Raw genomic sequence first — 24,491 nt, forward strand, 5'->3', positions numbered from 1 at the left:
CTTTTATGGTTCGAAAAGTGAGGTCGTCACACTCATCGACAACGCCGATCACCACCGTGCTGAAATTCCTCAAGATTTGTGATTTCGGAATCATACTTGAGCGTGAGTATGACTGAAATTAAGTCCTTTTCTATTAATCGTTGCCTAGTAGACATATATAGTTAATGGGAAACTGCTCGCTGCCTAAATGTGGTCGTTTTGCGGGTTAAGGAAGTCAGTACAGCTTCACTTACGATCTATTGACTGAATGCTCACATCCAGTTTTCAAACTTTTTACACTGACGATAATTCGCCAGTGAATCGTACAGGTTTAGTTGATTCGGTGCCTAAAACGCACTTTTTGACTTCGCTTTCTGCTATGAGTAGGCCTACATATTTTGCTATTCTGTTATTTCGTGGTTTTTGCCTACATGATATACCCAAAGTCTAATCTAATTTGTGACATGTTTCTATCCTTTAATCTTAATCCTGACTTAATTTCTGGTTTCCCAGAAAATGCCACATCAGAACTGTATAGTGCGAAACGAATCTTGCTGTTAGGGTTGCATTTATAACAGACGGTGTTTTGAAACACTTTGTTTAAAACGTATTTTAAACAGCGTTTTAAGAAAGGCCTTTTAAAAAAACAGAATTGTGTTTTTTTAAGTTGTAAATTATGCCATAATTGTGTAAATACTTTCCAAAAAACATGCTGTATGAGCCTACGGACAATTACCACCCGCTATAGCCGACGTATATCGATATGGGATGGTTGGTACCCTAAAAATAGTCGGTTCATCATTAATAGTACAGATATTTCGTCAACGGAGCTATATTTACCCTATATTTTCAATTGTCAATGTCTTTCCACTATGACGTCACAATTGAATATTCGTGACGTCATGGCTTCAAAAAATGTGCTAAATTAAGGGCCTTGTTTTGAACATGTTTGTTTTAAATTGATTTTTGTTTTATTTGCAACCCTACTTGCTGTACAGACATTCGCCATTCTTGTCCCTACGAGAATGAACTCAGTTTTGATATGATCGGAACTTGATTCGATTTCCAAGTTCTCGCGAATTGAGTGATAATTATGTAATCTAATTGTAATCTTATTTGGAACAGACCGCAACTATATTTCAATTCTGATCTAATTTGGGAAAAGACTGTGTGGTTATAATTCTAATTCTAGCCTAATTTTGAAAACAACTGCGTAGCTATTTTTGCTAATTCTAATCTCATTTTAAAAGAAATGTGCAGCTCTAATTGAATTTTAATCTAATTTGGAAAACACTGGGTAGTTTTAATTCTAATTCTGGTCTAATTATGGAAAATTCTGATATATAGTTCTAATTTTATCGTAATTCAGAAAAGCTGAAAATTATGTAGTCGTCCAAGTCTGCTTAAGTGCTTATAAGCCGGTGTGTACTCAATCATCTGCGCTTTTGAACCACCCCGCTGAAACGCACAGAGTTTCGAAAACAACCTTGCCGTCTATCAAGTCCTCGGAGCTATATTTCGCTAAATAACTTTTCTTCGACCCACCACGATCGATACACGTACAAATGCGATATAAAATGTTACAAAAACCCCTACGCTAAACATAGCCGACAGTCCATGCGTGACTCAATAAGGAACAGAAATAAATGCGCGCTTCTATAACGCGCTATGCTCTACGAAGATCTGCTTATTCTCGATTCAATGCAACGACACTATTTTCTGAATAGTCGCGTAATTTTCGTTAGTAATAGATTGGATTTCAGGAATTCCGCCTCCTCCGCCAGCACAAATGATAGTTTCTGAGAAATCTAGGTTTTTACCAGAAACACCATCGTCTCTAGAACTGGCGTTATATCTTCTAGCAGCTATTGCGCCGTTACCGCGAAAATCATCGTGCAGTTTCATCTTCTTGAGTGTCTGCGCGTTGAACATATGTATACGATTCACTCCGTCTTGAGAATGGCAAGGCACTTGGTAGGCAGTTGGCGCGCAACGCTTGTACGGGTTCTTGTAAGCTTCCCCGTAACTTCTACCGGTACTGTGCGGTGTGATTTGATACTCCTGATAGTTGTTGTATGCATATTGCTGCCTTGGTGGCACGTAGTAAGGCGATGTATTCTGAGATAACTGCGTAGATTGTGTTGTAGCAGACGCGTAGTTGAGATGCCCGTTACTATTGCTTGGTGTTCTGATGTTGCACCGTACGTGGTATGTTTCTCCGGTCGGGAAGGGGTAGATTTGTGCCCCGTTGGGTAGGTGTTCTGTAGGCCGGTTCTTGCCGTTTGCTTTGCGTTTTGTGGCGCTGAATTGTTCTAAAGCAGTGGTGCGAACACAGTGGTTCGTGTATCGTTTTGAGAGATTGGCGGCCACTAAATAAAAATGAGGTTGATAATATTTTGAACTACTTGATCATTCATATAATTCAAAATCAAAACAATGGTGCCCTACCGATATCTAGCACCGTCACCGATAACCGATATGGGTGCATTTCCAAAACTTGAGACCATGTGTTTGAACAGCTTCACAGCCATTGCTATTCTTGGACATAAAATGAACTAGAAAGAATGCATCTAGACCAGAGGTGTCAAACACGCGACCCGCGAGACTATTTTGTGCGGCCCGCGGCATTTTCGATTTCGAATATTCGACATTATTTAACTGCCGGGTTTTTTTTCTTATTAAATTTAGAACTGGAAATTCGCTCTAAAACTACTCCAGAAGCCTGAAACAACCCATCAAACGTAACTATGACATCACTTTCAAAAGTCACCACGCAGTGGAAGATCAACTAATACGTCACATTACTTGTTAATGATGGTAAAACAGGACCTGTTGATAATTCGTGACTGAAAATTGTGATTTCGACTTGGGCCCGGCCTTTTGTAGAATTACTTGAACTCGGACTCGATGTGTGATAAAATAAAATGGCTCTAGTTGAGTCGCGTCAAACGTTACAATCGGAGAAGAACTTGTTGTGACTCGGAACATCGTGACTTGGTACAACCACGGACGAAACAAACTATCAAACTGGTATGGGGAATGGTAATAGGTATATAAAAAAGGTCTTAGCTTGTGTTCCGTATCTTGTTCAGATATCTAAGCAGGTCGGTATGGCAACCATTGACATTGTGTTGTCCTGTTGATGTATAGTTAGCTACATCCTGTGTCATCTTGGGTATCTTTATCCTTTATATTGTCGCCAATTAAATGTGGCGAGTATAAAGGAGTCGTAGCATACGCTTCACAGCTGTAACACCACTTCGGCTACTTCGGCTTCTTCGGCGATTTGACATTTCTATTGCTATGGCACAGTAATCGTTATTTCAAGTTGTTATAGATCCGTTCCAATATTCGAAGGTAAATCTAACGCCGATTGAATTTGACTTTGGTACTGACATGATCAATAGCCTAGTTAGCGGGAGAATGCCCGAAACCCGAATTAGGATGTACTGCTCCAATGGTCTGATTTCAGATCAATCATTCTAAAATTCCGAAATATTCTACCTATAATTGAGACACGTCAGATGTCCGCTAGCTGCAAATTTTAAAGCGACAGCTTTTACGATATCCTGATGCATTTGTTCTCTCGCATGGTGTCTACAACTGAATATACAACTACTATGCCAAGTACAGCAATAACTTTATCGAAATATTTTGAAATTTGATTTTTTTCGTGCCAGGCGTGCATTCACAATAGTGAATCAAATTTACACGATGCGCGTGGAATGTCAGGCCGCAAGGTCCCGCCAAACAAGGCCTACTTGGAAATACATTGAATCTCCCTATTATTGGTGCTGCGGCCCGCGGCGCAATCAAAAAGTAGGAAATTGGCCCGCGAGCGTATTTGAGTTTGAGACCGCTGATCTAGACATAGCGGGACTTGCAATACAGTGTCGCGCGAACAATGGAAGGAATAGGCTGGTTCGTGGTTCGTGGCCTACTAGAAGGCCTGGGCAAAATCGAGTACCTGAGTGATTCGATTCTGAATCACTCATTATGCTTCGACTATAGTCGAGTATACAAGTATCACTCATTATGACGTCATAACAGAATGGAAGATGTCAAACTTCAAATATGTACCTTTCATGCCACCCGAAAGAATATAATGCCTGGTATCCATCACATTAAAGATATTTTTTCGACCATACCGATTTGATTGCACTTTGTGACATTGTTGTGGGATGATCATGACTTCGGAAAAACGTTATTTCCAGTAACGTTAGCAGCTTTGTACTATGTTTCGTATTCTGCGATACAGCCAATTACGGTTTCAAGGCTTGCACAGTGGAAAATTAGTACCGAAACTGTAATTCTCGTTGATAAATTAACTTTTAGTGGCGAGGAGGATATAATTTCAGTACTCGAAAAAATCGGCTTTTACTACTCGACTCGAATCATTAAAATTATTTCTCGATTCAGATTCGAGTACTCGAATCATTATGGCCAGTCCTACCTACTAGTAGGCCATAGACCATGGCTGGTTTTGGAAATATCGCAGATGCCGAATGTAAAACGGCGGGTAATCCTCGAACATTGTTTTTGAATAACCCTAAATATCAGTAGGGGCAACATACGGTCCGCAGGCCGGGTGCTGCGGGCCGAGACGGGATTTCGAGTGGCCCGCAGACAGTTTCCTGTCTTTCATATGATAATGTGACCCGCGGGTCTACGTACACTTGCGAGCAAACATCTTCCACCATGATCATTAACAATCTAACTGACGTTCACGTGCATTAGGTTTTTAGGTCTGACATGCAGCCAAAGTTTGAAGAACTTATTGACAACTTTGATGGACCACAGATGTCTCATTGACTTCAACAAGTACATTACGTTAATAATCTAATAATTACTGTTTTTGGTCTCTATACTTCAAACTTAAAGGTTGCATTATAGGTGAATGAATATGCGATTTATGTATCTATTCTGTAATCCGACCCGCCAAGTAGGCTACTTAATTTTCCCATATCCGGCCAGCCGACTGGAGAAGTTGCCCGCCGCTGCTATAAATTGTTATCTATACCTACCCGATATGTCTGCCATCATCTGCTGCAAGGCTTTCTCTCCCATGGGCGGCTTGCCGTACCACATGGCGGAGGACTGCGTGAATTTCCGTATGGGCCGCTGAAAGAGTCTCATCTGCTGCGGGTGCAGTTTGTCGATGTACTGCTGGAAGCTTCTCACCGGGCAGAGATCGCCGCCTGTCTCGTACATGCGGATCTGAAAATCGGAGGGTGGTGAAAGTGATAGTCGGTGTAGGAAATCAACTAGGACTAGCTGTAATGACTTGAATTTCGACTCTGTTGCAAGTATCAGTTTTCAAGACTGACAAAACTGCTTGCAAGTGGAGGTTTACACTGTGCCTTTTGAGTCGACTCTTACCAAAACACCCTAACCTAGTATGCGCCAACAGAAGCAGTTCGTGCAGAAATAGTATATTGAGTTTAAGCGATCACTTCGAAATTCCATGCCCTTGGCGTCATATTTGGTGATACGATTGTTGATATACAATGTTCTTTCCAAATCTCTGATGATTGCTGACGATTACCCCTAACTCACTCGAAAGTATTCGTTTTATTTTAAATATGGATGTATTATTCAATCGGATATTGAAGTTCTGTACCTCCATGAAGCTCTTCTAATTTATATCGCATGAATGAACATATGAGGTGAATATTTATATCCTTACCTCTTCATGTTCACGAACATTCGCATCAGTAGCCTTGGCCACGTACGTTCGAAAACTCTGGTCGCGGTACACGCGGAACGAATGCCTAGTCAGTTTCTCCTGCGGTTCCGATCTTTTGTGACAGAAATGTAGCGTGATCTCGAACCAAACCTGCGAAAAAACCATCAAGGAGCGCCATGATCGCCAAGGAATGCTTTCGCCAACCTTTCGTAGCAGAGCGAGCGGGTTCGTGTTGGCTAGTATGCCGACGTCGTACATTTTTCTCAAGTCGACCATGGAGATAGGTCCTTTGTGGGATATGGTTCGGCCGATGTCGTTGAGGATTTTGATTTGCTTTTCGAGGGTTTCGTTTGATGATCTGTTACCGGGAGAAAGAAAAGCAGAACGCAAGATAGTTTGAATCGGTGGTCAGCGAACAGTTGCTTATATAGCAGAGTTGTAAACTAGAAAATTCATCTTGTTCACATTAGATTAGAATTGAATTATAGCTACACATTTTTAGATTAGAATTAGAACTATAGCCACTTATACCAGCCTTAGTATACAACAGTCTTGGGATCAAGTCACTATCTCCGTGTCGCAAGTCCATTCTAGTCTTAACTCCGAGAGTCGAGTCACAAAGTCGTGTCAAATTTTCGAAGTTCGAGGCATGATTCGTTCCGTTACATTTTGCAGAATAATTGAAGTACAGGTCGGTTTACTAATAATTACGACAGCTTCTTGGAGGTACAGAACTTCAATATACAATTGAATAGTATATTCATATTGAAATGAACCCGAATGTTTTCGGCTGACACTCGTCAGGGGTAATCGTCAGCAATCTGAAACTTCGACAGGAAATACGATATAGCAAATGACGTGACACCATATTGGTGATATGATTGTTGATATACAATGTTGTTTCCAATTCTCTACTAGTTGCTGACGATTACCCCTGACGAGTGTCATTTGAGTGCCCCCGAGTTGATACATTGGCGACGTTTAAAGCGTCAATATGTACCTCAGCATTGTGACATAATGTGGCCCGAGTCGTCGCTAGGTATTGTGTACACTGTACATTAATATAGACTATCCCTTCTCTGAAATGTAGGGTTGGAAAATTTTGCTTCGAGTCAAAAGTTATTTATTCAAAGTGACTCTAGTTAAGTCCCTCTAAAAAGTTGACGGAGAGTCGTACCCAACACTGGTATACAATCATAATACATTTAGCACTCGCCTGAATCTGTCGTCCGTAACGATGTCAAACTCGACGCAGTACGGTTTTCCTTTGAGATGTTTGTTGATCATTGCGCGAAGATTGTACAAACTATTCTTGCCATAATAGTCGCCGTTCGCTTTTCGCCCTTCTGCCCAGAATCGACTCAACAGCTCATTGAGCTCGTTAGGAGACATGCCTTCGAAATCCTCGGTTGTTGACATTTCGGAACACCAGGCTGAATAAGATCATCTTTTTAATTCCGGTTACTGTGTTTCTCACGGCAGTAAGTTTTGGGCTGGTCAAAAGCGAGTATCTGTATAGTATTTCGATTCCGACTTGACTTAAGTATACGACTTCGACTTAAGTCGCGTATTACTGAGTGTGACTACATCATAATAGTATGGATGATGCGGAAAGTTGAAATGTGGGACCGCAAAGAACATATGCCAGTCCTCCACGACGCAATAGCTATTTTTTACTGCCGTGCATGTTGTCAATGCTGTATTGTGATCATCGGATTACTTGACTCGACACAGTATATAATAATAGCCGTTGGAAACCGAACTGTGTTATGTCCACTTTTCGTTTTTTGATTCGTTTTCATCACTGTTTTGGACAATGGACATAGATCTTTCGTTTTATCCGAGTTCCAAAGTTCCTAAGTAGCATGAATTTCTTGTGAAGTGGACATATGAACTTGAATTTTCAAGGTAAATTGAAAACAAAACTGGTTCGTGTCCAAATTCTATGGTCAAAGTCAAAATTTCCAAGATGGCCATAACACAATTTGGTTTTCCAGCGACCATATGACTTATTTAATTCACGTATATCCGGACCGATGATTGGAAATAGGCTCAGAACCTGTCTTTTATCTGTTTGACTATACATGTTTAGAGTGAGAAAAAAAAGAGTATATTATGAATCCGGGGCCTTCAATAACAGTTAAGCTTGACTTGAACTGAAACTCAACAAGGAACTTGGACACAGACTAGGTTCTTAACACTGACTTCAACTCGAACTTGACTCGGTGGTGAATTCAAAAGGACTCGACTTGACTCGAGTCCAAACGACAAGTGTAAGATTGGCTTGTGAATCGGTTTCACGGTGTGCCGCGTGGCATGAATATATCGTCATTGGTACTCATTCGAGTTTCCAGAATATATCCGGAATCCTCAACGACGTGTTGATATCTTTGAGCTGATATTTGAAACTTATTCATTCTAGCGATCACAAGGAGGTTGACGAGCAAAGCACGTCTTGTTTCTGCAGGACAATTTTGCGTCTGCTCACAACCACAATCGAATTTCTTCTAAGACAATCTACGTAGATACGTTGGCATTCTCATTCAAGTAAGCAGGTTAAATCATGACATGCCTACACACACACCCATTGTACCGTACGAACTAGTTTGAGGTTGTACTCATTTGCTGCTTTGTAATTGACGATGATTTTATTATATCGTCGCTGTGAAATCAACATAGCTGTAGCTTATGTCCATTTTACACATTTAGAGAGAATCATCTTTATGTAAAAAGTTTTCATCTTCTTTCGGCCGCATCTTGGTCATGCTTAACTCCGAAACAATGCGATAAACATAAACATGGCCCAGACATGACCGAAGAAACATGAAAAATTGTACATAAACTACATTTTCTATGAATTTGAAAAATGGATCTCAAAATTTGACAAATGAACATAGGCTTCTTTGATTCCACCGGGACGAAATATGCTCGTTTCAGTACTACGCCATTTTTGCTTATGAAAATATCGCACTTTATCGGTATTTCATTGTTATAGAAGAGATACTTGTAAATCAAATTCAAGAACTGTGCAGAAATCATGCCTTTTCGAGCTCTATGGCATATTTAGACCTGAGACCCAATCGCATAAGCAACAACGTTTATATAAACGTTCGAGCGCGACTTGATTTTTAATACAGCCTCAAGTATAATACGGACGTAATCGATGCGATCGGAGATTATTGACCATATCCCCTAGAAATCCAGTAAAGTAAATCACCGCGATTTTCAATCAAGTATCTTACCGCAGGCTAACACAAGTGACAGTGGTCATTAGGAAGGCATCTAAACGCATCCAACCAGACTGAACCATTAAGAATTAGAAGGCGAGTAATCAGAAACGGACAATATTGCGCTACCTAAGGAAGATAAGATTGATTGCTGGCTTTTTCACGTTGCACACCGCACCTTAATTATACGATCTTACGAAAATCTGGAATTTTCGACTAGGGCTAATCTCTAGGAATATGACCAGGGCTGGGCAGAATCGAGTAAATGAGTGTTTCGATTTTGAATTGATTATTAGGCCTCCAGACGAGTATACGAGTATCACCCATTATCACAATAAATCAGTAGGAACGATGTTGGAAGTTAAAATATTATGTACATTTTATGCTACCACAAATAATATAATGATCATTTGGTATTTTTCGACCATGCACCTTTTTCGTTGCACTGCGTGACAATTTAGTGTGTCGATTACGAGTTTACAGATATATCATTTCCAGTAACGTGCGAAGAGTTTAGTGCGGAGCGGATCGACAAATTCTCTGGTCTTACTCCGATCTTGTTTTTAAAGCTCTGGTCCGATTCCGGTCCTGTACTCCTAGGCCGGATTCTAGAAATGACCGTGATCCGGTCCGAAAAACCCCGATGATAAGTATCTACTCACAGAATGGTACTGAATATTGATTGAAACAAGGCAAACAGAAAATTAAAAACTCAATGATCAAGCCTAACCCTGATCTGAAGTAATTATGCCAACTTCGACTAAGCATGTGCTAAGCATGCTTCCTATTCTCAGTAAAAAGTACTGATCCGGCTCCGGCAAAAATGAGAAAATCTGGCCGGATATCCAATCCGGCTCCGGTCCATGCCCCGCTCTAGTAGCTTTTCACTATACATATTTCGCATGCTGCGACACTCGCAATCTAGGTCTACAGCGTTTCAAGGTGGAAAATAGTGTCGAAACTGTACAAATCTAGGTGGCAAGAAACGTGATTTCAGTAGAAAAAATCGCGTCGACTCGAATGACTAGATTTAATACTCGAATCAGTGTGTCCAGCCTTAAACACGACTCAAGTAAACTCGTAGACACTTATCAGTACCTTTCAATACTTTTACGCCCCATTTTTCGTTGTAAGCCGTCTTTTTGCTTGATGTCTTGGACCCGCCGAGTTGCATATGTTCCCCGTCCTGAATTTCCTCTATTTTACACTGACCCGAGTCTGATGACCCGGAAGCAAATCCACCAATGACGCAGACTTGGCCTTTTATCGATTCCGGAGACACAGAAGATTCCTCGCGTCCGGAATGGTTCATAGGCGAACCCACGAATTCTGCGATTGAACCTTCAATGCCACTGTCGTTGCTTAAACTTAGTCCTCTGGTTTTGGTAGCGTTTGGATATCTAATGAGTTCATTGTGGTATCTGGAATTCATTAGTGTAGCATCGCTTTCTAGTAATTCAGTAAAGGATTGGGCTCTCTGATTCTTCCCTTTTGTTGAGTTTGGAAATAACGGGTCGCCGTACTCTGAAACTGAACCCTCCTCTGTGCCGTCGATTAGAGATTGCAGTAAGCATTGCTGGTCGCAAGCGACATTACTGGCGTGCGAACATATCGCTGATTTATCGTTAGAAATCAGCTCCATGCTGTCCCTCCATAACTTCTCGTCTCCATCCTTCTCCTCGCCCCACACTAGTTCGTCCAACGGGAAATCTGAGTCCAGGACGCGGCGGGCGGAATCGACAGCGGCCGCGTTTATGGACTCGGTGTAAGGACTGTGTCGCATGTCGTACTGGGACGAGCCGTGCGGAAATTTGCCTTGCACGTCGTTCTCCTTGATGCCTGTAATGTGAATTAGCTGTAAGATTGGATGTACTTCAAACACTACTCTTTTTGAATGGTCAGAAATTGACAAATTGCACAATGTGAAATATACAATAGCATGATGTATTGATTGAGTTAAACAAGAAAATATTCGGGCTTACTTCGGTGTGAATATATCGATCATTCGTATACTGAAGTCTCTGCTACGTAAAATATCTAAGCGCTCTTTTGCCTTCATATCTCAGTATATATTGGACAACATATGAATTCACACTTTCGGTAGCTGCTGAGCGTATACCAACCACATATACACCGAGAGCTGTATTCGTAAAATATCCAAATGCATTAGTTGGATGGTTGGGTGGATGGATGTAGAACTACTAAGTATGTAACCGTACCGATGTATAGCAAAATGGTGTCGCAAACATTACTTGATTTGAATCTTGAAAAGTCGCTTATTAAAAAGCATTTCCCGTGAAATGGGTCTCGACCAATGCAGGATTAGTGTAGGAGTATATATGACCTTACACTGTACAGTATATTCTGTGAGTAGTCGTGCTTCATGACAGTATAGCTAACGACCCAATCACGGGTCGTCTATTTTCGCTTGCGTTATAGATGTGTGGGTAGCCGCATAGGCGAGTTAGAAGGAGACGTGGACAGTGCACAGAAACAAGGTCGCCGTGTCCAAATCGCCAACTTGGATGGGTAAAGACGATTTTCATCCCCTACAACGTCTACGCCGGTGGGATTAGTTTGTAAATATTGCGTCTAACCAGCTCGGATGCGAAGCAAAACTCAAATCCTAATCGAGCTTTGCTTGGACTGAACCGATTTCAATTCATTTCATCCCTTGGAAATTATTATATATATAATACCGATACTAATACTGATTATTATATCTATATAATACTGATCATTTTGCAATTTCAGACACGTGCTTTCTCAAAAATGAACCGAGCGACAAAGCCTGGAACCAAGTCGGGTATGTCGGCAACTTCATTTTCCCTATAGCCCTAAACTGATTACTATTGAACAAGACTTCATGAGTTGAGCATCAGCAAGTTGCAATTATTCGTCTAGCTTTCAAATTGCTATACCTTTCGATCTCGCCTCCCGTGACATGCCACCCAATTTGTTACTTTTCATTCAGTGTGCATGCCTCCTCTTTACATCGCCTAGGCCAAGGTGGGTGTCTGATTCCAAACATTACCCTTTTAGTCCACGCATAAACATTCAAAAAGCAGATTTAATGTTAGGAATTCCCAGCAAACTTTCGCGGGCAGCACAGAATGGCGTGGCGGGCCGCACTTTTCCCTAGGTCTGCCCTAAGCCGTTTCGACACCTTCCTATCTTTTCATTGTATCACGTTTTTGTGGTGTATTGAACTGATAAAAACTGCTAATTGCAACCACACCGAGTCCATCAGCTTACCTGTATAATTTCCTCTCTCGGCGGTCCCGATGTTGGCTTCGTAATAGGATATATCGCTCAGTTCTTCAGACAACAGCCTATCCCCGATAAACTCTAAGCTTCTCGCAGGAGAAGCGTCGCAAAAGGTTTTATCCGATACCGAGTCGAGACGAGTCAAGGCTTTGCAATCGTTAACCCGATCATTGGCGTTTCCTTGCCTTACAAACGGTTGGACCTGCCATTTACAATCTTCCAAATCTGAAGTCTTATTGAACCCATTTTCACATCCGATATCCTGTACGCTAGGTTCGCAAATAGCATCGTCTGATGCAGATTGTTCCAAACCGTTCGCGGCGCTAGGCATAGGAACGTCCTCTTCATTTTCTGAGGGCACAGACATAATCAGTAGCTTGTCTTGTTCTATGCATTAGTTTGTCATTGTCTTGATTGAGTCCCTAGCGATCGCTTGTAATAACGCGATATAGTGACAGTTTAACAAATCATATTCGATTGGAAAAGGCTGGAAAATAGACACATTGAATGAGTAATCTAGTGAGACAAAGAAATAGTGTCGTGCTTACACCTCGGGCTCTCATTCTAAATAAACCTAAATCATACCGACAATGCATCTCCTGGCTAAGATGTCGACTGATGAGCAGGTTGCAGGAGAAAGTCTGTTATGCGGTTTATTCCGATTCTAAGGACTATTGTTGTGCCTCGAGAGAGAGAGGGGGAGTAGAAGGTATCCCAAGGTGATGCTTATAACCAATTGGCGAAGTGGTGGGTGTTTACTTTGAAGGGGAAGCATCCCCTATGATATCGGTTGTTTCTTTATTGTGTTGCGATGGTCATTTAGCGAAGCGGTCTTGTAACGGTGCCCCGGGGCAACGCGGGGAAGTCACTCTGTCTGCAGGTGAAATGTTATTTCAAAATACAAGGGAGAACGTGACTGTGCATGTAAGCTATAGTTTCAAAACATCTGATGCCCCATAGGATGTAATCAGTCCACATATAAACGCTTCCGATTGACCTAGAATCTTGTGTAACATGTGTATCGTCTTATACTGTCCCGTCGTGGCGACATTCAAGGAGCCCTGAATAGTTTGAGGCAGCGGATATCGTGCTCTTCGAAATATTTCCTGCAATGGCCCCTCTCTGTCCCGTTTCAAATGTGTAAGTGCTCGACATTGACAATTATAATACATTACTGTGTTAGTGACTGATTATCAGGATTTTCCCAAGTTATTACACAAGGAATGGGTCTCAAGTGCGACCGCTTTTAGTGATAATAATGCTCTCAACGCCTGCGAATAATGTAGGGTAAGCTAGCATTTAACGCAATGTAGTAATTCATCCACTAATGCGTTGTTCTTAAATCAGAGGTCTCGAATTGAAAGTGGTAGCGGGTCAATATTCTAGCTTGGTAATCACCACAGGCCGCACCTTTACAATAGTAGCATTCACTCTCTCCTGTCTAGGATACAGCATCCGGTGATATGGAATTGTCTGATAGAAAGCAAAACGTTTATTGGGGCATACTTGGGCAAATGTGCATACTTTATGAAAACTAGGGGATGTTGATAGCACCACGATCGCCCCCGTCGAGAATTGTAATGTTTTGATTGTGTAGGCTGACATGCGGGCTGCGGGATTTGATTTAATGACTCAACTACCGTTTGGACATACCACAACTATAACTAGAATGCTTTCCTATTTCATAAAGACTACAACGATTTACACAGACTCTCAGCAATGGACTCGTTCATTCTAATATAGTATACCATGGGCAACTGATCGTGTCAATGCCTGAGTCAAATCTTAAAGTGGAGTCTTTAGTAGAAAGGATGAATATATTCATAAACAATACGATAAATATTGTAATGTAAAGAGTAACTCGAGTAACTACCAATGATCACTTATACAAGTTTATTCATAGTTCATGTTGATGTATTCTGCGTAGGTGCATACACTGTATGTATTGGCTGTGTTGTAAGATGTTCAGTTAAAAGATGATACTCGCGAAGCCCGGTTAAAAAGAGATTGCATACAACGGTTGTTAATCTGAGCGTGCGGTACAGACTTAGATGAAATATCAAACTCAAGACTTCATAAAATATTATTATCAATATATCATAATTTGTATAAGAAATTAGCACATGCTGTGGAAGTGTGTTCCAAAATCTTGTCTACGATTTCACAAAACAATATCGCTCGCCGTGTTTCATGCCCTTGTCATAAATCCGTTTGTATGATTATTATTCCCCGCCAGAATTACAAAATTCGGATACAATTTTACGTTAACTACCGGAAGAGAAAAACCACGCATTGTCGCTGCGTAATCGGAAGTAGCTTATGTCCATATTGCGCATTTTGAGAAAATAAACTTAACGTGAAGTGGCCACCGTATCTTGACTGTGATTAACTTCGAAACAACGTGATTAACATGGTCAAAATGTGGCCGTAAACAAATGAAGATTACAAAAGTTTGAATGGGTATAAGAATATGAGAACGGGGCATATTCTACTATAATTACACCGCGGCGACATGTTCTCATGTCGCGTTTATTGACAATTTGGACATTGGCGACATTTTCCCTGAAATATTGGCTTAACCGCGAATTTTGACTGTAATTATCAGGACTGCCCCGAGGTGGAAATCCACTTACCCGCTGCGCGGTTCCTTATTTACGTTGAGCCGCGATAATAAATACCTTTACGAGGAACGGCGATGCGCCCGCTTCAGGGAATATACGGATGGCGTAAGTGCGCATAGAGAATATCCTGGAATAGAGGCTGCCTTGGAAATGGACTTGAAGGTTTCCTGGAATATCGTTTTAGTAGTGCAGTTTTGAGAAATGGGAATGTGCGGGACATAAACTTGGGCTATTAGAACGACAGTATATTACACAGAGTGATAAGTTACTGTCACTTGCACATCAAGGACGCACCATATGTTGTTGTATGCTGTTGAGTCCTGTGAATAGACATCCTATATAATCCAAGTACAAAATTTACGAAATAACACCAAAGATATTTTGCATCGCAAGTTTTTCAATATGTCACTTGAATTGACTTAATTCGAGTTGCTTATCATGATACTTGGAATACACTCTAGCGAAAAGAGTGAATTCACGCCATAAGGTGGCATACAAGACAACAGAACATCATTTGGATTAACATGCTGCGTTTGATTTATACCATGGGTATCAAACATGCGGCCCGCGAAGCAATTATGTGCCGATAGGAAAAATTGTTGTATCATCCAGCGTATTCATAACAAATATTCCTTCACAGAAGCGGAGACGCCAATGCGAATCCGTCCCGTCGCACTTCTGTATCAGTTTTGACTCGAAAGGCCGCCGGCCTCGGCATGACCCGAATCGCGATTTAATACCGATGAACCAAATTCCTCAGCGTGTGTAGTTACATCGTATTCCTCGTAACGCCAGATTACTACTTGAAGCAAAGGTAGCATAGAAATATGCATTATACCAACTTGTATCATAGCTAGAGCCACTGTTTAAGCAAATTATACCTGTATTGAACCGGCCAATAATCGTACTTTTGCCATTTCGATTGCTTGTGAATGAAGGTGTTATTACAATAGAACCCCAATGGTCGTAATACAATGTAATATAATATATTATCACGTACACAGGCTTGATACTAAAGTATTCAAGTGAAAAACGCGGGCGAGGATTTTGAGGCAGCATTTTGAAATAATTTGCCTGCTGGTGCGGCCCGCGAGCGATCTAAGGTTTGAATGCGACTCGCAACGCAAGTCGAGTTTCACTATAGATAACTAACCTACGTAGGTTAGTTATCTATAGTTTGACACCCCTGGCCACGGGTCTGTATGAACATCCGTATCTGCAAGGTGGTGCAGAGGTGTGAACACTGAACAACACACATTCTTTTCGCTAAGAGGACATATAGCTCACTTGGCTTGTGGGGAGTGGGGACTAATCTAAATTGGTGTACTAGACAAATGTATATAATTGAATAGTATTGGTATATTCAATTGTATATTGGAGTTCTCTACTCCAAGAAGCCCTTCAAGTGTATATCGGATAAAGCAAGAATGCCGGATGTCAAAATTCGCGTTTACGGCTGCTATACGCGACAACACCGTATCATTATTGTGTCGCAACAAACGCAATAGGCACCTGACAGTCTTCCCTCTTCAAGTCAATTGTCGAGGATTACTCTTAACGAAATTTGAAGATATGCAGTAATTATTAGTGCGGGCTTTGGAGCTAATTGATTAGCCGTGTGACATACTGGTATTCTCCCATGCTCAGCTCGGGCAGATCTGCCTCTGATGCATGATAAGACCCTTTGGGAGGTAGGCTACATAACTAGAAGTTCAGTGTGCAATATTAAATGGTATATTGATTAGGCTTACCATATTTTGAAAATGCAAAAAGAGGACACTTTTTTAGAAATTTGCAAGATACAAAACCGAAGTAGAATTCTCAAAAACCGGTGAATTTTTCCCACTTTGCGGTCGGTTGACTAAAAAAAAAAAAAAAAAGGTCATCACTTCGGCTCAGAGCTCAAAAACACGTTTTTCACTCCACATTGCTTGGTGGATGTCTAAAAAAAAAAAGGTCTTCATTTCGCTCAGAGCTGAAATCACCGCTTTTCCTCCGAAATACCCGCCGGAGCTTCACTTCTGCGCTAATTTGCGGCATATCACTCGCAATTTCCTCTATATCTGACCTAAATTTTCAAAAAAGAGGACAAAATCTCAAAAAAGAGGACAAAAGGGCGTCCTCCGAGGACACTTTCAAAAAAGTCAAAAAAGAGGACAAATCCTCTTAAAAGAGGACGTATGGTAAGCCTAATATTGATAATGAAATGAACCTGAATGTTTCCGGCTGACGCACGAGTAATCGTCACCATACTGGTATAGAGACTTGCAAAGAACATTGCATATTTGGTGATACCATTGCTCATCTTGCAATGATATCTGAAAGTACCAACTAACGTGCGATATCATGCATTGCGAAATGTGCTCCGAAAATGTAGACGTACTTATTGCCAACCATCTCTTTAGAGCCGGAGCAAGGAGCCGTGCATTTTCACAGGAGCCGGAGCCGGAGCTCTATATAAAATTCAGCCGGAGCCGGAGCCCATTATTTGAGGAGTAGCTCCGGCTCCGACGCATTTCATAAGATGCTATTATATATGCAACAACCATATCTGCTGATTTCACATAATTTAACAGCAGGCCTGAATTTTAATGCTGTGCACAGCAATGGCATGGAGTAAAGTGCGTTCTAGTGCAACTATGATGTTATCGACCATTGAGAAGTATTCATTATGACGCCACAAGCTGGCACGGCGGCACCTATGTCTTCGTTGCTGCATCCGATGTTACTGACGGCTGACAGACTCTAGATTACTATAGATAACCAACCTATGGAAAGATTAGTAATCTATATTGGCCAGGGATAGCCGACCTTTTCGGCTAAAGGGGAACATGCAATTGACGAACGAGTGCGCGGTCCACTAGCCGCGCCAAGTGGGTAAAATTTTCAAAGTTTATAAATGAACTAAGTCAATAATATTAATACTTGAGTAGATTGCGGGTCTACTGTATACCGCCCGCTGGGCTTAGTTTGCAAGGACACGACTATTCGACGTCTGTACACAACGATATCGAAGGTTTCCGGTAATATGTGACAATCATTTTGTGCCTGCATTTCATCGTCGACGGTCTTTCTGCGAGCGCAAACGCGAAAATACTTTCTCCCGTAATTGCGAATACAGTTAGACTCAATCGGGTACATTAAGCATTTTTTCATTTTCAGGAGGGGGTAGGCTACCAAGCAAGAAATCGTGTGACAATTAAATACGCCAAGCGTGAAGAAAAATTTCACTACTATTTTAGTTTATTGTAATGTACGACTATTTACTAAAAATGTGACTGGACCCTGGATCTGCCAATGGTCGGAACTGATATTTTAGTCATCAACATCCCAGTGACGCAGCCAGACTTTTAATTTTTGATCGGCCCTGCAAGTTCACAATCAAAGTCATTCATTTTCGATAATACAACAGGATTTCGATAATAAAATAGGAAATAACCTCGCTGGCCTCTCGAAACCCTCTCGCGGGCCATATTCGGCCTGCGGGCCGCAGATTGGTCACCTCTGATATAGACAGACCCATTCGATAACTTTCAGAGCCGGAGCTGGAGCAGTGGTAATAATGCGGCTCCGGGGCTGGAGCCGGAGCTGGAGCAGTTAAAATTTACGGCTGCTCCAAAGCCCTGGAAATTACGGCTAGCATACATTTGTGACTTACAATTATTTTCAGCGTGGCCCAAGTTAATTCAAAGGAGTTTATCACGCCAGTGTTAATTAATCAGTTAGCCGCTTCATTTCACTCCTCGGCCTAGCTTTTAGCCTTCGATTGAGTTATAAATGATCTTGTCGCCCTGCCTGTAGGTAAAATAATCTTGTCGCCCTGCCTGTAGGTAGAGTTCCCGTATTCTGTGATACGAAAGAGGACACTTCATACATATCACAAAAGATGAAGTCACCTTCATTAATACGGGAAAATTTTGAAATTTTACTGCTAGTTTTGATGGGTTGGGATTCAAGTCCCGAAAGACCGGTCCCGGCGTATAGCCGATGTCCTCGGAGGACATTTTGGATTTCATGAAAAATGAGGACAAATCCTCGTAGTGGAGGACATATGGTTCTTTACATTGAAGTTGCTGAAGCAACAACACCATGGATGCAAAAAGTTATGTTGGCATTGCTGTGTCGAACTTTAGTTCAACTATCGACAAGAAATCCAATTCGATCGTTTGCCGAACTCTGGAACAGTGATGCGCGCGACGTTAATCGTAAACACATTTTTTCGCAGCTGCCGCTAATTATCTCCGTACGAAAACGCATGCGAACAATATTCCCTATAATGAACCCCTCTGATACGCGCGGTCATAAACACATTTCTTGTAGGCTTTGATGTTTGACGCGACAATGTGTCGTAAATCTCAAGTTAAGTGTTCTGATTGAGCGTACAGGGTTTGTGTTAGATTTATTTTCGGACGGTTTCATCTGAATCCTCGTATAATGGGCTCTATTGATTGAGGAGTTAATGATGATGCCAGAAAGTATTCGTGCAATCGAATATCGTTGTTTTAAATACTCGAAAGTCCAAATAGTGTACAAACTGTATTAAACGGCATCGGGTAGACTATTTCATGAGCAATATTTAGTGGTGCGATTGTTCATATGCAATGTTCTTTTCAATTCTCTATTAGTTGCTTGACTTGGACAGCTAGATCATTTTAGCGAAATGTCGGTAATCGAATTCAAATCTAAATTAATGCTAATCTAATTCGTGAAATGATTCTATGCTCTGATTGTAATTATATTCTAGTTTTGGGTTTTCTTAAAAATGTTACAAGAGAACTGTGTAGTACGAAACTAGCCAAGTTTGGTGTACCAACATTTGCCATTCTTCTTCTTAAGAGGGGCTCTGATTTGGTATGAACTGAAATTCATTCAATGTCCAAGTTTTCGAGAATTCAGTAATACTAATTGTAACCTTATGAAAAGAACAACTGCTGTTATAATTCCGGCTCTAATCTAACTTGAAAAAAAACTGTAGTTATAATTATAATTGGCTAATTTACAAAAAAATGTGTAGCTATAGTTCTGATCATGATATAATTTGGAAACGCTGAAACTTATCTATCTGTACAATCTGTACATCTTACTGCATCCGTAATAGTCGCTTACACACCGTCCGACCTATATTACGGTATACCAACATGAGTTTCTTTGTAACTAAGAGCCCTTGAGGTGACATCCAACTCCAAGTTTACGCGACACAGTTCAGACAGCAATAAATTCGTGGAATACATCTGTGGAATAATTGTGCGGTTTGTGTTGAGATATCGGATACGCGTGGAATTCGCCGTTTTTTCAAGATCTCTTCTCAAATAGGCACGGAGCAGATATAAACTTGTTGCTTATATCTAACGCAGTACTTTTCAATAGCCTGTTGTATGCAAGTTTCTTTCTGAACCACATCGATCTGTTATAATAGACTATGACCTGTGCCACAACCTTCTGTAATATACATGGTGACTGACATAGACAAATTCATTGTTTAGTCCGGAAAAAACACGAAAAAACGAGGTGAAGAATGGCTCAGAAATATAACAATCATCGCAATATGTACAGTAACACACAATTTCTTATGAATGCAAAACCATTTTCCATGGATTTACGATGGCAGATCTTGTATGAGTTTGAAAGAGACATTTATGCAGGAAATTGTGCAACTACAAAAAGGAAAAACGTAAACTGTGCGGTAACGCAAATTATTTGTGTCATGTCTGTAGTTTGGAGTCGCTGGTAATGAGGAAAAAAATCACAAAATTGATCGAAAGCCACCTTTCATATTTATACTTGTAGATCTGTACATCGAGAATATTGTAGCTGAACATCATGCGATAAAATAGTCATCGATGAAATGATATATGTCCTCCCCTAACGATATTTTGGATTTAGGAAGAGATTTGCGTTTACTTGACTGAATATAAACAGGCGGGGTCGGGGTCTGCAACGATCAGCTAGTCGTCGGTCCTTGGATGTGCGGGAACGCCTGGTTTTACGTTGAACCGAATTGTAGACTCGCCTTCGGCATTCGCGCTTGTAGCTGTTAAAATTATACGCAGAGGTTTGTTGAAAGTAATTGATTTTGCAAATTGCAAGAACGTTGAATGGATAATTATGAATTCACGATTGGGTTGACTAGCGCGATTGGCCTCAAATAGTCACAGAAATCACACCGTTAACTCAATAATTGCAAAAGCATATAACTTTCTCGCTGCAGAAGTGTTGCTTCTTGGAGGTACAGAACTTCACGATAAGCTCAGAGAAGATCTAGCCCGTGACTCATCCCCTGAAGCTAGATTCAGAACTGGCAAAGGTCATAAATTCTACCATTGGCAAACATTTTTTGGATAAGGGCCGTTCACGCCTTCATTTGTATGCCTTGGAGGATACTTTTATCGAAATACGCCAACCTAGTTTGTGTCATCAGGAGGAGTTCGTGTACTGTACATTGATCTTAAAGCGATCCCTTCGCCCCGATTACTCGAAATTGCATGTGGGTGAAGTCATATTTGGTGATAAGCTTGTTTTTATTTTATTTTCAATTCTCTATTAGCTGCTGACGATTACACCTGGCGGGTGTCAGCCGAAAATATTCGGATTTATTTCAACAAGAATATTTTATTCAATTGTATGTTGAAGTTCTGTATCTCCAAAAATCTCTTCATATAGATCAGACAAAACTATTTCTTACCGACGCCGACTATTGTCCCCAGCAGGATCGCTAAAAGTAAAACAGTAAGAACGGCTCCGAGTATGACGGCTACGCATTTTTTCCGAGTCGTTAATTCCGAGTCGTTGTCTTTGCCGAAATATTTCCATACGAACTTCGGCAAGACGCAGTAGGTTGAGCCAAGCCCTTCAAGTAGTTCGCGTTTTCGCTTTTCACTGAATGGCGAACACAAATGATTATAAATTTTGTGAATTTACTATGGTTTACAACGTGATGATATCACCCGGTTGAGTTTTCTCGAAAATGGAACAAGAACAACACTATTTTCGTTAAATGTCATTTCTTCGTAAAACTTTGAATACTCCGTGGCGAATGAAAAAATTGCTTATTTAGTCATTTACTTTGTATTTACAAATTGTCGTGTTTTGGTAGGCTCAGGCATATTTGGCGTGTTATTACCAAATTACTGCTATTTATTGTTCACTTCAAGCAAGTTTTAATGTGGTTATAGGGAGATTAGTCTCACACATTGTTGGGGCATTGTTTGAGTTGAATATATGGAAAAGAATAGATTTATGCAGCACATCTTCGTTTAGCTCTTGTAATTTTTTCTCTAGCTTTTACTGATGCTTGTGGCGAATATACGCTGTTGAATAATAGGAATAAAAATGAAAAATAAATGTTTAAATTCGCTGGCATCTTGAAAACTAGAGCCAATTTGTAAAAACTAATAGCACTTTTAAGCTCGTCGCCTTTGTAACTCTGTAAATTTATGATTCATGTTAGACAAGATAAAAGTTAATTGCTCAAGAAAACAACAGGGAAACATACGGTTGTGGCGTAAGAGAATTCTCTCGTATATCTCGAGAAGTTTGGCGACATCCATAATTATAACCCCCAGTAGCAAATCACTAGGTCGCTGTTGGCTCATCTTTCGAGTAAATATCCATGCAATCTTTATTTGATTATCCTGCGAGCTTGAAGAATTGCTTGTGTTATTCTCACGCGAATCATTCAATGGGAAGCGGAAAATGAAACACCATCTGCATTTTAGCGCGCAATTACTGTACGACTGCAGATTGCATGCATCATCGGTGACTTTCCTATATCGGCAATATACAGGGGCCGTAACTGCCGCACCTCAACCCCATCAATTGGGGGAGGGGGAGCTCGAAGGGGGACCAAAATTCGTAAATAGACCTAAATTATAGAGTATTATAGGATGTTTATATCGCGAGTTGTCAATGGTCATGTTCTGAACAGTCACTGGGATTCGTCATGGCCGCACAAAGCGCGAAAATTTTTTCAGATTCACGAATGAGTTTCGTCATTAGTATTTGTAGTGACACGTATTACTATATCATATTATCCTTTCTCATCCCATAAGATCAGATTCACCGGTAGAGTTAATGGAGGAATCGTTTTCGAAAATTTAGGGCGTGTTATAATTCATGATGCATTTTCGGGAGGGCCAATTGTTATTATAGTAACTTTCTTGCATGCTGTTATTTGTTGACCTCCAATCAGGATTGTCGGTACATTGAAAATATATTGGAATCGCCAAAACGTACCAGAAACAAATTCGCGAGGAGCACACGATTCCAAGTTGGTATTTCTATATGGCTCGCATCATTTTCCTCTGCTGCAGACATGTACTGTGGGGCACAAATTGCAAAGCGCGCTATACCATATTAAAATGGAAAAATGGAGCCGCATAGTTCGCGCCGAGCGCGAAGCAGATTTTAAGATTAATTAAAATCTCTCAAAGATTCGGGGGGCAATTTGCAAATTCAGATTGCATGTCGACGCCCACACAAATTTCCTTCGAAGGCCCCAGTTGGCAATGCTCTTGAATATTCGATGTACCTCCACGATCCACCTCCGCGTGTAACATCGGGTGACTTCTACTGGATGAAGTGTGCGTATTGAGATTGCCGTGTCGATCTTTGTAACGCCCATATCGGATACAATCTTACCGTGCTTTGTCCCAGCTACTGCTGCTGTTACAACCTGAAGAATTTTCTTCGCTGCTACCTTCTGAAATCTATATCAGATAATAATTGTTAGATGGAATAAGCGTTGATGGAGCTATAGCTTTATCCAACACGATACCCAATACGTATCATTTTGCCGCAATTTCGTCCGGGCAATCGGCTATACTTACGTCGGTTTGACTCCATTCCGAATCGCTTCGCTTTGTCGCCGCATAAACTCTAATTTTTAGACTACTGCGCCCCGAATCGATGCAGGATTCTTCACTGGGCCACGTCTTTTTCATTATTGTAATTAACACTATATTTTACTTTACCCTGCGAAAATTTACCGCATCAAGACACAAATGTTCCGATCGTCCTGCGCGTCCTAGTTGAATAATTAGACTTATTGGAGCAAAGTGTCAGTAATCGAATTCTAATCTAATTTTTGAAATGTTTCCATGCTCCAATTTTAATTCTTATCTAATTTCTGGCTTACCTTGAAAGGCTATAGGAGACTCTATAGTACGCTACGCAATTAGCCAAGCTTGGTGTACATATACATTTGCCATTCTCATGAGTACGAGACTGACCTCTAATTTGATATGAAATGAAATCAACTTGATATTGTTGCATTTCTTTTTATAGCTCGTATTTTAATTTAACCTTCTAGTTTTCGCGATTTCGGTAATTCTGATTTTAAACTAAGTTGAAAAGACTGTGTAGCTATAATTCTAATCTAATTTGAAAAACTAAAAATATTCTAATTATCAAACTCTGCTTCCGCTTTATTCAATACCTCCATCCATGTATATTCGCGTATGAGCCGTATAGGTCATGGCGTGTACTGTTTGTGTGGCACTACCATTGTTTATACTCGTTCAAGTATAGCAACATGGAAGTCTTAATACAGCTGAAGTAGGTCCCAAGTAGGCTACCAGTAACTGAAATACTAACTATTTCTAGCACGTGGACATTCAGTCTTGATTGACACTCGAATACTCTTACCCGCGATCTAACAAAAGATCAGAAAATACAAGAGATGTCGGTGAATACGCGAATACGTGCATAATTTAA

At 40.8% G+C, this 24,491-nt stretch overlaps 2 protein-coding genes across 2 annotated transcripts; both read right to left on the bottom strand.

Annotated features, from left to right (window-relative positions):
* Positions 1–1,474: 1,474 nt before the first annotated feature.
* LOC145454763 (uncharacterized) lies at positions 1,475–12,810 on the bottom strand. The gene is made up of 7 exons (XM_080332747.1): positions 12,148–12,810; positions 9,991–10,731; positions 6,882–7,098; positions 5,870–6,023; positions 5,666–5,815; positions 5,004–5,196; positions 1,475–2,348 (listed from the first exon to the last, which is right to left on the bottom strand). The coding sequence occupies exons 1-7, from the start codon at positions 12,524–12,526 to the stop codon at positions 1,678–1,680; spliced, it is 2,505 nt and encodes an 834-aa protein (XP_080188873.1). The 5' UTR covers positions 12,527–12,810; the 3' UTR covers positions 1,475–1,677.
* Positions 12,811–20,238: 7,428 nt separating this feature from the next.
* On the bottom strand, positions 20,239–24,366 carry LOC145454768 (uncharacterized). Its single transcript, XM_080332753.1, has 4 exons — positions 23,606–24,366; positions 23,418–23,485; positions 21,463–21,656; positions 20,239–20,811 (listed from the first exon to the last, which is right to left on the bottom strand). The coding sequence occupies exons 1-4, from the start codon at positions 23,717–23,719 to the stop codon at positions 20,726–20,728; spliced, it is 462 nt and encodes a 153-aa protein (XP_080188879.1). The 5' UTR covers positions 23,720–24,366; the 3' UTR covers positions 20,239–20,725.
* Positions 24,367–24,491: the final 125 nt, after the last annotated feature.

This window comes from Botryllus schlosseri, chromosome 13, assembly GCF_051294905.1.
Source record: "Botryllus schlosseri isolate E-star chromosome 13, Bs_hap1, whole genome shotgun sequence".
NCBI classification, from domain to species: Eukaryota; Metazoa; Chordata; class Ascidiacea; order Stolidobranchia; family Styelidae; genus Botryllus; species Botryllus schlosseri.

Bases quoted from the DNA above. Each gene is read 5' to 3' on its own strand.
- LOC145454768 (XM_080332753.1), bottom strand. From the start codon at position 23,719: ATGAAAAAGACGTGGCCCAGTGAAGAATCCTGCATCGATTCGGGGCGC. The intron at 21,657-23,417 runs GTAAGATTGTAT...TTCGCCATTCAG, and splicing joins AGTAGCTGGGACAAAGCACG to TGAAAAGCGAAAACGCGAAC. The intron at 20,812-21,462 runs GTAAGAAATAGT...TAATTTTAACAG, and splicing joins GGGGACAATAGTCGGCGTCG to CTACAAGCGCGAATGCCGAA.
- LOC145454763 (XM_080332747.1), bottom strand. From the start codon at position 12,526: ATGTCTGTGCCCTCAGAAAATGAAGAGGACGTTCCTATGCCTAGCGCC. The intron at 6,024-6,881 runs GCGAGTGCTAAA...TCCCGGTAACAG, and splicing joins GTTACGGACGACAGATTCAG to ATCATCAAACGAAACCCTCG. The intron at 2,349-5,003 runs GTAGGTATAGAT...ATTTTTATTTAG, and splicing joins GATGATGGCAGACATATCGG to TGGCCGCCAATCTCTCAAAA.